We start from the raw sequence: 14,612 nt of genomic DNA, 5'->3' as shown, positions 1-14,612 counted from the left end.
GGAAAAATTTGATGCACAAATTATGCTAGAGAATTGTATTAGCATTTTTAATGCAAGATAAATATGCTATATTTGACAATATAAATTAGAATTATTGCACATCGATTTTGATTGAATGAAGCCTTGGGAGGGATTTTCATTTATTTTTTTTGTGGGACTCGTAGTTTTAATTTTTACTACACTGTGTTCCAAATTATTATGCAAATAATATTTCCTCATATTTTCTCTAAATTAGCTATCTGAATTGCAGTCATTGTTATTTTCCAGTCATCTACTATTCTAGTATAATTGCAATGTTTTGGAACAAACTGCCTATGAAAACAGTATCTTTATAAAAAAAAAATAAACACTCAAAATGCATGTTCAAAATTATTATGCACAGCAGAGTTTTGAACCTCTTCTTTTTTTTTTTTTTTTTATTTTGAACAAAAAAATGGTAAATTGTGAAGTTATAAGCATTATCAGCTTATTACAAAATGAAATCATACAGTGTTCAAGTGAAAACTTTATTCTAGGTGATGTTACATTTGCACATAGGACCCCTTGTTGGAAAGAAGCTTCTGAACTCTCTCGTCCATTGAATTTGTCAGTTTTTGTATGGTTTCTGCTTCAATTGTTTTGCATGTGGACAGAATACCCTCCCAGAGCTGTTGCTTAGATGTGAACTGCCTGCCGCCATCATACACTCCTTTTGATGAAGCTCCAGAGGTTCTCAATGGGGTTGAGGTCAGGGGAAGATGGTGGCCACACCATAAGTTTGTCCTCTTTTATGCCCATAGCAGCCAGAGATGCAGATGTGTATTTTGCAGCACGAGACGGTGCATTATCATGCATGAAAATGATCTTGCTGCGGAAAGCACGGTTCTTCCTCTTGAACCATGGCAGGAAGTGTTGTTTTAGAAACTCCACATAGATTATGGAGTTCATCTTTACCCCTTCAGGGATCATAAAGGGTCCGACAATCTCTCTCCCCATGATTCCAGCCCAAAACATTACTCCACCTCCTCCTTGTTGGCGCCTTAGCCGTGTTTTCATGGGGTGTCCATCCTCCACTCCATCCATCTGGACCATCGAGCGTTGCACGGCACTCATCGGTGACCAAAACAGTTTGGAAGTCAGTCTTCATGTATCGTTCGGCCCACTGGAGCCGTTTCTGCTTGTTGCAGTGGATAGAGGTGTTCGACAGGATGGCTAACGCACAGCTGCAAACCTCTGAAGGACCCTGCATCTTGTTGTTCTGGGGACGTTGGAGGCACCAGCAGCTTCAAAAACTTGTCTGCTGCTATGACAAGGTATTTTTGCAGCTGCTCTTTTAACCTATTTTATAGATATAGTGCCTTAAGGGGTTCCTATGAGTGGGGTGTGATTGTTCTGTTTTTACTTATGTTTTATGTGTTTTTTGCTGTTTTGGTGTACCCAATAAAAATTTCATATATTGTTATAAATTGGTGTAGTGTGCAGGCTTTACGGTAGTGTCTGTTTTTCTTCCGTGCATATGCTGCTCTCTTAACCTTACGCAATTGCCTGTTGGAAAGAGTCCTCAATTTTTCCTTATCAGCACGCACACGTGTGTGCTGGGAATCAGCTACATACTTCTAGATTGTGCGATGATCACGATGAAGTGTCTTGGCAATGTTGATTGTAGTCATGCCTTGACCTAAATACTCCACAATTTGTTGCTTCTCAGCTGCCGACACATCCTTTTTCTTTCACATTTTGGCCAAAAATGTAGGCTGCTTAATAATGTGGAACAGCCTTCTTAAGTAGTCTTGCCTTTATTTGGACACACCTGCCAAACTAACTTGCACAGGTATCTACAATTGCTTTCAGTGATATAAAGAGCCCTGACACACATCACCATCAATGAGTTTAAATGACAAACAAAAAAATTCTAACCTTATCACTCCTAAACTCTTTGTGCATAATAATTTGGAACACAGTGTATTTTGTGTTAATTATACTTCACCGATCCTTAATTTTATTAGTCAAAGCACAAAAACAAACAAATTCTCTTCTTTTTTTTGCCCTGTTTATCACAAACCAAAATAAAGGGAATATATAGTATAGGTTTTTGCATCCATGGGGATGAAGAAATGCCTATGGGTTATTTTATGGTATGGTTACAGAATGTAATAACACTATAAGTGTCTGTGTATTTGATTTTATTATGTTCTGTATATATTCTGATAAAGCTTTATATTTATTAATAATATGCCGACATACTTGCATGACATCATATTGTGCTTGTGCATTGAGATCTGATTAGATGCCTAGTTGAAGGTACAAATATTCCCTGATAGGCAAACCCATGAGACTTCCCTGAGGACCTTTGTTAGGTCCTTGGATGTATCTATGTTGATGTCAGTGATTATGTTGCAATCACTGTTACAGGGTTGTGATCATATTTGACAATATCACTGAAGGGGCTGCTTGTTGGATCAGAGTCTTCTCTGATCCCTGCAGTTATGGCTGGAGCAGGGCTGTGTACAGTTCAGCTCCACTTCTGCTCCTGATGTCACTGGTGCACTGACTTAATTAGCACGCCATTGCAATCAGTTGTTCTAATTACGTTGTCAAATACATATACAGTCATGTTGGCACCCTTGAAATTGTTCCAGAAAATAAAGTGTTTATCCCAGAACATTATTGCAATTACACATGTTTTGTTACACAAAGAAAATAAACATGTGTTTAACAGAGAAAAAAGGCAAATTGGACATAATTTCACAAAAGACAGCAAAAACGGTCAAGACAAAATTGTTGGCCCCCTCACCTTAATAACACAGTCAAGGCACCCAGTGCAAGAGGGAGCAAAAAAACCCAAAATATCTTTGAACCGCCACCGTATTTGACTGTAGGTACTGTGTTATTTTCTTTGTAGGCCTCATTCCGTTTCCAGTAAACAGTAAAATGATGTGCTTTACCATAAAGTTCTATATTGATCTCGTCTCCCTCCAAGACGCTTTTCAGAAAGATTTTAGTTTACTCACGTACATGTTGCCAAACTACAGTCTATCTTTTTTATGTCTGTCAGCAGTGGGGTCCTCCTGGGTCTCCTGCCACAGCGTTTCATTTCATTCAAATGTCGACAGATTGTTCTCTCTGACACTGATGCACCCAGAGAAAAGTTTGAATTTATTTGGAACTTGAATTGTAAACTTCTTGATTATGATGTTCACTGTGGACAAAGGAACATCACGATCTCTGGAGATTGACTTGTAACCTTGAAATTTTGATATTGTTTAACAATTTTGCTTCTCAAGTCCTCATACAGTTTTCTTCTCCTCTTTCTATTTCTCTTTCTCCATGCTTAGTATGGCACACACAGACACACATTGCAAAGATTGAGTCAACTTTTCCCCTTTATATCTCACTTCAGGTTTGATTTTCACATTGCGCACACCTGTTACTTGCCACAGGTGAGTTTGAACGAGCATCACATGCTTGAAACAAAGTTGTTTACCCACAATTTTGTAAAGGTGTCAACAATTTTGTCCAGCCCGTATTTGGGGTTTTGTGTAAAATGATCTCCAATTTTCTTTTTTTTTTCCCCTTTTTTGTTTTGTGTTGATCCAATACACACAAAGGAAATAAACATATGTATAACAAAACATGTATAATTGCAATAATTTTCGGGGACAAATACTTCATTTTCTGGAACAATTTCCCTGGTGCTAACACATTCGGCCATGACTCTATATATAATGAAACATGAGGCACATGAATTAATCAAACATTAATATTAATGGAGGACACAGATCTCATGTCTGCTGGCTACGATGATGGAAGCTATGAGGTGCACAGACTTGAAAATATTAGTCCTATAGCCAGGATCTTTGATATAGATCTGATCACCGTGACTCTTACTGATTGTGAGAATGAAGGTGCATGCACAGCACCCTGTTTGGAATTTTTGCGGATGCAGAAGCACTATTATTTGTGTGAGTGCAGTGCAAGAAAATTCTCCCAAACCACCATGTAACCACAAATTTTAAGATTTTTAATGGATATCTAATGAATATTAACCCATTTTATGGCTATGTTCGCATGATGAGCTTTTGGTGAGATTTTGATGATGCAGCTTTTCTGCCCCTAATAGGTAAATTAGGTTACTTGTGACTTTTCATTGTGTTTTTGGTGCGTTTTATTTTACGTGCATTTTTATTGCGTTTTTGATGCTACGGTTTTTGTCTCTTGTTGGTGTATATCATGCTTTTAAATAAAGCTGCTTTGCTTTTGATACTTACTGGTATTTGGCTTTGACAAAACTTTATTGATACAGTCACAAGAGGATTACATGCGTTTTTTATGCATTTCCGCAACTGATGTGCTTTCTTTTTACCTGCGGATTTTCCGCATCTAATGCGAATCTATGGAAAAAATCCACACAGAAAACTCAGTGTATCGGCAAGAGAAATTGACAAGTCAGTTTACACTGAGTAAAGAAAAAAACAAAGTGGGCGTGAGATTTCTATAAATCCCATCCACTTTGCTGTAACTGTAACACGCTGCATTTTTTGAACAGTGAAAATATGCAGCATCATATACTCATTTTGGGAACATGGTCTGACAATATGTGATAAGTGGAGCATGCGCCAGAATGGTAGCAGTCCTTACTCAGCAGATGTCCACTCTGGCTCATATGAGCAAACTATTACCCTTCACCCATTTTGTGGCATCCAAATGACCTAATTGGGCAAAATGAATTTAAACAAAGAAAAAAAAATGTACTGGCACATCATCCACATAAATCACATTGTAGAGGGCTGGACAAGTGTATGCTGATGGCGATACACATGGTGCATAACAAATCAAGACCATGTGCTGATGTATGCTCTCTGAGTCCCCTTAGACTGCAATGGCCACTGGTATGAAATGAGATATGATCTTTATTCAATGAGCAGTGCTTGGTAAAAGTCCAATATTTTCTTCTGGTTTCTCTTGATAAGACAATCACTTTAAATTTGGCAACACTTCACACCTGATTTATTTATCTGTGGAGGATGAAAACTGATGACCTATTATTGTATACCTATTTTATATTTTTGGTTTAAAGAGAACTTGTCAAGTCCCAAAACACTATTAACCTGCTGATATAGGGTTATTCCTCTCGGGAAACTCTGGCTTTCAGTCATAGAGACACTGACAGTCATCCCTCCACTGATATGTGGTAGAGACAGCTGTCAGTTAATGTGCCTAAGAGTAGTCACAGCCGACGCTCACTGTGTAAGGAATGGTGACTGTAGCTGCCCAGACCGGGCCGGCCGCGCCTCTATGACTGAAAAGCCAGGTTTTTAGTGTGGTTGTCAAACAACTTTATTACTCTGGTAACCTGAAGATTAACTCCATGACGTGAATAGCATTTAGGCACATGACTTGTTCCCTTTAAACCCTCCTTACAATAATTTTAATCTAGCTGAATAACCTCTATATTAATGCTAATAAACATGGGAAATGTTGGGTTAAGTTCACACCACCGAACTGATTTCCATCAGGAACAGAATAACGGAACTCATGGCAGGGAGAGATCGGTCAGGTGACAGGCCGCACCGCCAGACAAATCCCAATGACTTAAATAGGGTCTCTCTTATTTCAATAAGGTAGCTGGCCATTTACCAGAATAAAATAGTACAGCAAGTTGTTCCATTAATCCTAGAGAGAATGACCATCTTGCCTAGCACATAGTAGTATACTCTCCGTATAAAATAGTCCCACACAGTGTACGATAGCCATACATGTGTTACGTGCATTTTGCGGTCTCTTCTGTCATGTTTATCAGGAGCACCTAATTATTCTCTATTCATCCAGAAAAAGAAAACTTGAGGAGAGGAAGGCAAGAGCAAGAAAAAGAAGGGCCAGGCTGAAGAGGAAACTGCAGAAACAGAAACTGAATGAGCAGAAGGTGCTTCAGCAGCAAGAAAACTGTCCTGAAGAAGAAGAAGAGGACACAGAGGAATGGCAAGAAAGGAAATTGGTTCTCGCCCAGAGGCGTCTGGAGTCAATCAAGCTTCTTACTGCTATCTTGGATAAAGTTAATGTGAGTCCTGCAGGTGCCTGTGACGGGTAACAGATAAGTTTCATCCAGATGTTTGGTGGCTGTAGAGTTCTGAAACGATGAGATTGTGATATTTTGTGGTTTGCTATGTCATGCATGAAGTTTAAGGAGTTGTCTGACAAATGTTTTTTTGTGGGTGAATTTAAAATATTAAAGCGAGACATACTCGCCTTCCTGCACACCGCAGATCCAGTGCCGGCCTTTCCAGAGATCATCACAAGTTCTAGAAGTGATGTCTGTTCCGTTCAAAAGGCACATAACCACTACATCATGTAATTGGATGCAGCGATCAGTTGACTGCCATGTTTCACTAATGACACACTCTTCTAATCCCCTGACCGCTGCAGCTGAACAGAGCAGACCGCTGCAGCTGAACAGAGCAGACCGCTGCAACAGTCTGTACTGTTTTTGCAGGGGTGCTGGAAGGTGAGTATGCCTCCAATTAAACTCAGAAAAACAAAAATAATTCCTGAAAGTATTAGAAAACTATCTAACATTAGAACCTCCCACCCCGATAAAAGATGTACTTTATTATGACATTTAAAAGTACCGTAGACAAAAAATATATTAAATTACTAGGCTGGTAAAGTTATTAGGGTGATCACAATGATAAATCAGAAACCAAACCAGCATATAGATACAAGATAAACATACAGATGTATCCACATATTGGAAGGTGACTGTGATTAAAGGGATGAGACCTGACTATATAAACATGCCAGTCAATGGCTCACTCTAGAAAAATCCCTACAATCGCCCTACCTAACCATGGAGGTTAGCATGCTAAATAAGCACCCAAGAAAGTAGCCCCCTTCTCACCGTTGTCTTACCCTAGGGGTCCCTAGAGTGCACTAGTAAAGAAATTCCTCTAGACAAAATATATTCAAAAATTGTAAAGTGACACAACAAGACATCCACCAAATCATGGATAAAGGGGGACTATCACCTAGTGTTTGCATCTATAGCCTGGAGATATACAAGATACTATTATAGCCAAACTGTAAAAAGGCAAACTAAAACATTATACTATGCCTTTTATGTGAGAGCAAGTAAACTCAACAGTGGATAATGAACCAGGATCCACAAAAGTGAGTCTGTTACAAAGTCACATAGAAAACATAACAGGTAGGCTTCCAAATAGCAGTTAATAGGGATGTCATTCAAAAATACAATAAAACCCCATATAGCTACAAATCCATTAAGATCTCAACACGTTTCCCTAATGGAGTGATGATGCATGGATGTTATGTGGTATATTTTTCTATGTAATATGATGGCAGCATGATGTAGGAACAGAGGCTCTGATTCTAGTGATGTGTCACTTAGCTGATTGGGTGGAGTAGTTGTGAGAAATCCCTGTTTTCTCTTCTGCAGATCTAGCAGTGCTCAGAATGCTAAGCTGTGTATAACCTCACCCACACTACGTTCAATCTGTGCATGCGCCGCCTCAATTTTCCCAAAACCCACCACAGCCTAGGGCCCGCAGCTTCACGCCGCTGGGACACTTGTTGTTCCCAGGGTTCATAGCATCGCCCCACTCCTGCCACCACCAGCATCCTGCAGCAGCCACCTGCCTCCTGTGACCCTGCTCTACCGCAGCGGTCACCTCCCCCACCCCCCTTCCCGGAAAGCTACTGTAAAATCAGACTATAAGACGCACCTTTTTTATTTAAAAAAACAAGTTTTCCTATTTTCCTCCCAAAAATTTGAAGTTCATCTTATAGTCTGCAAATTACAGTATATTTATACATATAAATGAGATTTCTTCTGAGGCGTCTTTTTTTTTTTTTTTTTTTCTAAGCTAAACAAGACCAACTTTTTCGAATTATCATATGAGAGGCTTTCCATCCCTTCCACACGTTGTTCTGAACTTTTTTTAACCACTAAAAATATAAGAAAAAACCTTTAGACCTTTGGTAAGACCATAATCCTTCTAATTCATGGCAGGAATATTACCAGGTGACTATTGCTCCCCAATGACAGCCATAAAAAGGAAATCCATAAATCAAATGTGAATAGTATCGCTCAAAACTACAACTTGTCTGCATAAAACTAAAGTCAATAAGGTTATGTCAAACAAGAAAAAGGAGAAGAAAATACAAAAGGGCTATAAAAAAAAAAAAAAAATCGCCAGGTCTTGAAAGAGTTAAAGTAGGCAGTTGGGCTACTGTGCTATTCACACACACAGCTGAAAATGTGCTAAGTGTATTTCCGTTCTAGGGGTTTTCTGACAATTAAAGCACCACTCCCGCGGGGTTTTTTTATTTCAGGAATGGTGCTACTAATGTAAGATGCCATCACCTAGTCTTATGCTTACCCACCTCCGTCTTCAGCTCTTCCTGGCCCCGCTCTGGTCCAAATCTGCCATCTTGAGACCGCATCTCCTCACTGACCACAAGTCAGAAGTAACGGTCATAAGCTCTCATTGTAAGTTTGAGACCCTCGTTCTGCCTCTCGTGACTTACATTGAGAAGTGACTTCTGGACCACCTAGCGAACACTGGAGTGATCAGGAGATCACAAACTGCTGGAGACCAACCGGAGCAGCACTGATAGAACATGAAGATGATGGCTCATAAGGGCAATGTAGTGCAGCGGGATTGGTGCAGTGCAACAGATAGGCAGGGACCACATCAGAGTTCAAAGCAAAAGTCTTTAATGTCCAAAAGAAAAGCAAATGGCATCCTCCGGATCGCCGCCGGGGAGTCAAGACAGTCTGTATCCGAGATCGGTTGCTGTGTGCGACTGCACCGCCATGTCACGCTGAGGGGGGCAGGTATTGTTGGTTCCTTTGGCTCCGTGTTACCTCACACAAGCCGGATGTTGCAGAGCCACCTGCTCTGCAGTTTGCAAACCAAGACTGACCCACCCAACCCTTTTCTGCAGAGATTTTAAAGGGAATCTGTGGACATGGGCCACTTGTAAGACCCGGCTGGAGAGAATGAACCGCACCACTACCATCCTGTAGTTCGCTCCAAAAAATAAAAGCCCATGCCGGGTTTTCTTAAATCTGCCTTGGGCAAATAGCTTGCCCAAGACCAAACTTACTTTTATTCTGCAAAGCACTCCAGCGGCCTTAATATGCTTCCATGCGCATCCTGGGGGACACACAGAGACCCTCGCATATGACCCCCCTCACAGCTGGGAATTTACATTAGTGATACTCTTCCAGCACTGCAATAAAAAAAAAAGCCTGATTGGTTCTTTAAAAAACAAAACAAAAAAATACTTATATACGGTAAGTCCATATTGTTAAAAATAATAAATAGTTATTGGTTACATTAGAACAAAACCCACTTGGGATGTCATGTAATTCTGGCAGCCAATTACTGGCTGATGCTGTGATGTCACAGACAGCACATCGGCTCTGGCGACTGGAAGCCGCTGTTCTGGACGGTTTGGTTACACGTGTTATCGGTTACATGTGTTAATGCTTCTACGTTCTGTTCTGTTAATGCTTTGGGTTGGGCCGGAGGCAGTGGGGAAAATGCCCCCTGGGCTGCTCATCCAGCAGCTGTGCAGGGCCACCTGTTACGGGTTAAGCACTGCTTGCTGGCTGTCACTTTCACAGACATGGTTGCGCACAGCCAGGCTGTGTCTGCTAGCAGTGACGCAGCTGGGCTGGTACACAAGCAAAATGATAGTCGCAGTGCCGGCCCGGCGGCATCACTACTAGAGATGAGCGAATTTGCTCGGGTTCCCTTTTATATAGCTTGCCGAATAAGAGGGAACCCGAGCAAATTCACTCATCTCTAATCACTGCCAGCAGACACAGCCGCACAGTGCACTGCGCATGGCCATGTCTGTGAAAGTGACGGCTTCAAGCAGCACGCCCTGCACAGGGGAGCGAGGCTTGTTGCTAGATCCCCTATATTAAAAATATTTCTAATGTGTCCGTATGTCTGTGTGTGTTAGTGTATGCTGTGTATATCTGTGATTTGTCTGTTTATATGTATTTTTGTGAATATGTCTTCAAATATTTGTGTACGTATGTATGCCTGTATGTGTACGTATCTGTGCATATGTTTGTCTATGTCCGTGTCTGCGTGTGTATGTCTGCTTACCATGTGTCCATGTCTGTGTATTGTATGTGTGCATATCTGCGTACCGTGGGCAAACATGTACTGTGTGTGTGCGCATGTCTGCGTACTGTGTGTATGTGCATGTCTGCATTTTTGGAATTGTATGTATTTTTGTAAGATCTTTGTATGTAATAGTGTATCGTTGTGTGTAACAACATTTGTATGTTTGGGGCACATTTACTAACTCTATAAGCGCTGGTTCACATCTGTGTTATGGATTTCCATTTGTCTTTCCACGTTTAGGAATACACAAGGGAAATTAACCCCTTTGTGCACCTTGACATTACTATGTCACCATAGGGATGTGCTTGTATGGATAGTGTTCCTGTGCTGAACCCGCTCCATACCAGGCAGAATTTGGCTGTGATACACAGCCGGCATCTGCCTTTAACAGCAGTGATCAGAGCTTGCTTTAAATACTGCTGTTTTAAGTATTTAAATGCCTTTGTCAATCACTGTCAGCAGCATTTATATGCCGCACTCACATGCTCCCATCAGCCCCCTGGGAGGCAATTGCAGGATTTTGAAGGGTTGTTATGTTTTGCTGCCAATTTGGTTGTTCTATGAAGCCCAGCCTGAGGTTCGGCTCCTTGGAAGATGTCACAAAGTGCCGTAATATTATGACTACGGTACTTTGTAGTGAGAGGTGACTGTAATGGCTCCTTGCACCGCACCTATGACAGGAAGCAGAGTGGCGTCAGGGCGAATAAAATATAATTTTCTCCCTGTAGCCAACGCTTTTCCAGTACGCTGGCTAACCAGGCTTTACATGCTATTTACCTGCAGATTAACCCTATATCTGCAGATAAATTGAATTTCTCGGGGTTACAAGTTCCTTTTAAAGAGGTGTCCAGTACACTTGTGGGATTTCACTCTGACTCCTAACATTGTGTAATGTACTATTTGGATTTGGATGTTTTCTCACACTCTGTCTCTATGCACACTACACATGGAGCGGCAATGTGACGAGCACAATCACTTGCCACCTGCTTTCTTTTATGCTTCACTCATTGCTTTAATTGCGAAAAGTAGAAAAGAAAGGTTGGCACCAGATTGTAAGTAAACAAACTGCATAAGGAGCAGTGATGTGACGAGGGCAGAGAGCGTGAAAATAGGTGAATCCTAAAACAAAATCAGAATATTTTTTTGAAAGTAAAAATAAAGTTTCCAAAATTTTTTTTTTAAAGGTGGTGTGCAAATGGGCTTCACTTATATGGGCCTCACTAGTATAGTGTTCAGTTTTTGTCAACACAACTTGCTGTTTGCTGAATTAGCAAAACTATAAGAATAATTAGCAATTTCAAATCCACAGACATTTTATTCTGACATCATGTTGTTCCCACAGTAAGCTCAGTTTTGGTATTGTACTTATGTATTAGGCTCAGTTCTGTTTCTGTATCTATGCAGTAAACTCTATTCTGTACCTGTATGTATGCCGTAAGCTCAGTTCTACACTTGTATCAATGTAGTAAGCGCCATTCTGTTCCTGTATCTCTGTTCTGTTCCTGTAGTCAAATAGTAAGCTCTGTTCTGTTCCTGTATCTATGCAGTAAGCTCTGTCCTGTTCCTGTATCTCTACAGTTAGCTTGGTTCTCCTTTTGTATCAATGTATTAACCTTTGTTCTGTTCCTGTATCTATATGGTAAGCTTGTTTCTGTTCCCGTATCTACAGAATGTACCAGCTACCGTTAATTTGAAAGAATTTGCTGCTTAATGTATATGCCAAAGATGAGCAGGCTAAAGGTGAGCTGCTGCAACTCGTGGGACACGGCTTTGAGATTGCCCCCGCTACCTAGTGTCATATTCAACATTGGGGTTGTGACTATTGCTTTAAATAGTCAGATAAAATTACAAATAGGATGTTTGCCTCATGTGCTATTAATGCATCAAAGTAACTATATATCTATATTTTGTCTCTAAAGGATTTGGTTCAGGTCAATAAACTTGAAGAAGAGCAAATGAACTGTGAATTTGCTGGACTCAGTGACTGTTCTGTGTCCACGTACTCTGAGAACAGTAAGGTTATGTCGTTACCTTTCTCTGAGGAGGAAAACAATCACCATGAAACTGAAATTTGGACTAAAGAAGAAGTGGAAATTACAATACCCAAGGAAGATACTCGTATGCATCATCAGGAAATAAAAAAGGATTCAATAACTGAAAATCAGATTGCAGCTGATGAGGAGCACTACATGGAGGATGAAGCATATCAAGAATCAGATATAAAAATGACTTCTCATAATCAACGGATTTTTAAGCTACCAAAAGATGATCCCACTAACAGATCTTCTAAAAAAAAGAAAATTTATGAAACTGATGAATTTATTAACTACCTCTTAAATTATTATCATTATCCAGAGTATGCCAGATTATTTTTGGAAACCAAAGATAATCCGAGTAACCCATGGTGCCGGAGAGTGGTACGGTGTAAAGGAAACAGCTTCCAGATAAAACTCCAGAACCTTAATGGGCATTTTGCAGAGATGAATTTTATGCCGGAGTTGGAGGAAGAAACAGAAGATGATGGTGGTAAATGGGAAGCCCCTATCGAAGAGTCAGAGAAAAACTCAGAAGTTCCTCTAGTTGGAGGAAAAGAGGATAGTGACTCTTACAGGCTTCTTGTTGAGAGTGAACATGAAGTTCCAGTGACTAAAACATCAATGCCTCATTTAGCTAAGCCCTGTAAGCGATCATATAAAGAAACATGGGATGACGAAGAGGATAGCCTTAGTTCGGTGTCTAACAGTGAACTAAAGGAAGTGCTGGAGAAGATAAGTAGCACATCCGAATACTTTAGTGAAGATCTTAGTGAGACTTCAGGGAAGCAGACCAATATCAGAAGAGCTTCAAGGAAGCAACGGAGAATGAAACAGCTCAAAAAATTAAAACGCTATAGTGTTTCTGGGCTTCCTCAGTTCCGCCACCATGAAGACCTTTTGGATCACCTACTAAATTCGTATTGCCACCGACTGAAAAAACAACATTCAAGGTGTAAAGTGACTCCTGCCCACAAAAAGAAGCCGGCTTTACAATTTGACTCTGAAACAACTACCTCTGATTCAGACACAGAGTCTAAAATTCGGGCAATGTGGAAAAGAAAAAGGTCAAAGTTAAAAAATCGCATCTGTCTTTTGGAAGGGAAAAAAGTCAATAAAGAAATGTACTCCAGCTCTGAAAGTGAGAACAGCTCAAGTGAGCCTCATCAGCACAGAGGAAACATCTGGCACCACCACCACAAAGGCAAGCCAAAGCGTAAGGTACACAAGGCAGGGGGGTCGGATTGTAATGAAAAAACCTTGAGACAGTGGGATTACTGTTTTGCAGAAGATGTTTCAGAGTCTGTTGAACATGAAGAGTCCACATGGGATGCAGACGAAACTCAGACTAGCTGTAGTCTAAGTTCTAGCCATCAAAAGGCAGAAAAGAAGCCGCTTAGAGGTCGATCTAAAAGTTCTTACTCCGATTACTGGGATTGGGAACAACACTTTTACAAGGATAAATGTAAAAAATAGAATTTAGGTAAATAGTCTAAAAACAAAAAGCTCATGTTACTTATTTCATGCTAAGAACCATTATGTAATGCAGGGGTGCACAACCTGCAGCCTGGGGTCCACATGTGGCCCTCGATGCCTTACTGTGCGGCCCTCAACTATCTGGTCACAGACTTGCCTCAAAGGGTCTGGTGGCTGCTCGTATAGAGAGGAGTGTTGGGTAGTACCGTAGAGATCGGTAAGGGCCATGTCTGTGACCATGTCATCATCTAAGTAAGGAGTAGATGAAGTAAAGACGTGGCCATGCATGAGTGATAACATATTTATTGTAGTGTATGGGAGAAGGAATCTCTCGAATCTCTCGAGGGCAATGTGGCCCTCAGCTCAAAGAAAGTTGTGCATCCCTGATGTAGTGCCTTATTTTAGGGTAATAAAAAGAACCTTTCACTAGATTCATGCTACCCAAACCATGGACCGCATGAATCAGAGTCTGCCTACGAGATTTCAGCCATGTGTGTTTTACTCTGAAACCCTGCTCTGTTTTCAGAAAAAACATTGTTTGAGGAGTCTGGAGACCCGGCTAGTCCGGTGCAGTCATTAGTCGGCTTCTCCCAGCCCTACTCCCGCTGCAGTCCATAATAAAACATACTTGACTGTGGTCGCACAGCCAGGATCTGACTAAGGGCTTGTTTCCACTTGCGAGAAACACGTCCGTATCTCGCATGTGGAAACCAAGCTCTGGCGCCGGCACTTTGGAGCGGAGCGTGCAGCTCCATGTGTTCCCATGCGGTCGCACGCTCCGCTCTGGAGTACCGGTGCCAGAGCTTGGTTTCCACATGTGAGACACGGACGTCTTTCTCGCAAGTGGAAATAAGCCCTAATACTGACCGTGGTTCAAGCAGCATTAATCTAATGACAGGTTCCCCTTTAACATTAGCAGAAAACTAAATGGCTGTGGACAGACCAATGGTTAATTGTTAATAGC

At 41.0% G+C, this 14,612-nt stretch overlaps 1 protein-coding gene across 3 annotated transcripts in view; it reads left to right on the top strand.

Moving 5' to 3' along the window:
- LOC143805660 (A-kinase anchor protein 17B-like) overlaps positions 1 to 14,368 on the top strand; it is a 35,934-nt gene extending 21,566 nt beyond the window's left edge. For all 3 annotated transcript variants that reach the window (XM_077285192.1, XM_077285193.1, XM_077285194.1), the window contains exons 4-5: positions 5,809 to 6,037; positions 12,059 to 14,368. In XM_077285192.1, the coding sequence (XP_077141307.1) occupies positions 5,809 to 6,037; positions 12,059 to 13,648 (1,819 nt within the window). In that variant the 3' untranslated portion in view covers positions 13,649 to 14,368. The remainder of the gene's footprint in view (positions 1 to 5,808; positions 6,038 to 12,058) is intronic.
- The last annotated feature ends 244 nt before the right edge of the window (positions 14,369 to 14,612 follow it).

This window comes from Ranitomeya variabilis, chromosome 2, assembly GCF_051348905.1.
Source record: "Ranitomeya variabilis isolate aRanVar5 chromosome 2, aRanVar5.hap1, whole genome shotgun sequence".
NCBI classification, from domain to species: Eukaryota; Metazoa; Chordata; class Amphibia; order Anura; family Dendrobatidae; genus Ranitomeya; species Ranitomeya variabilis.
Note: the sequence above shows the minus strand (reverse complement) of the source record. Positions and strands in the feature narration are given on the sequence as shown.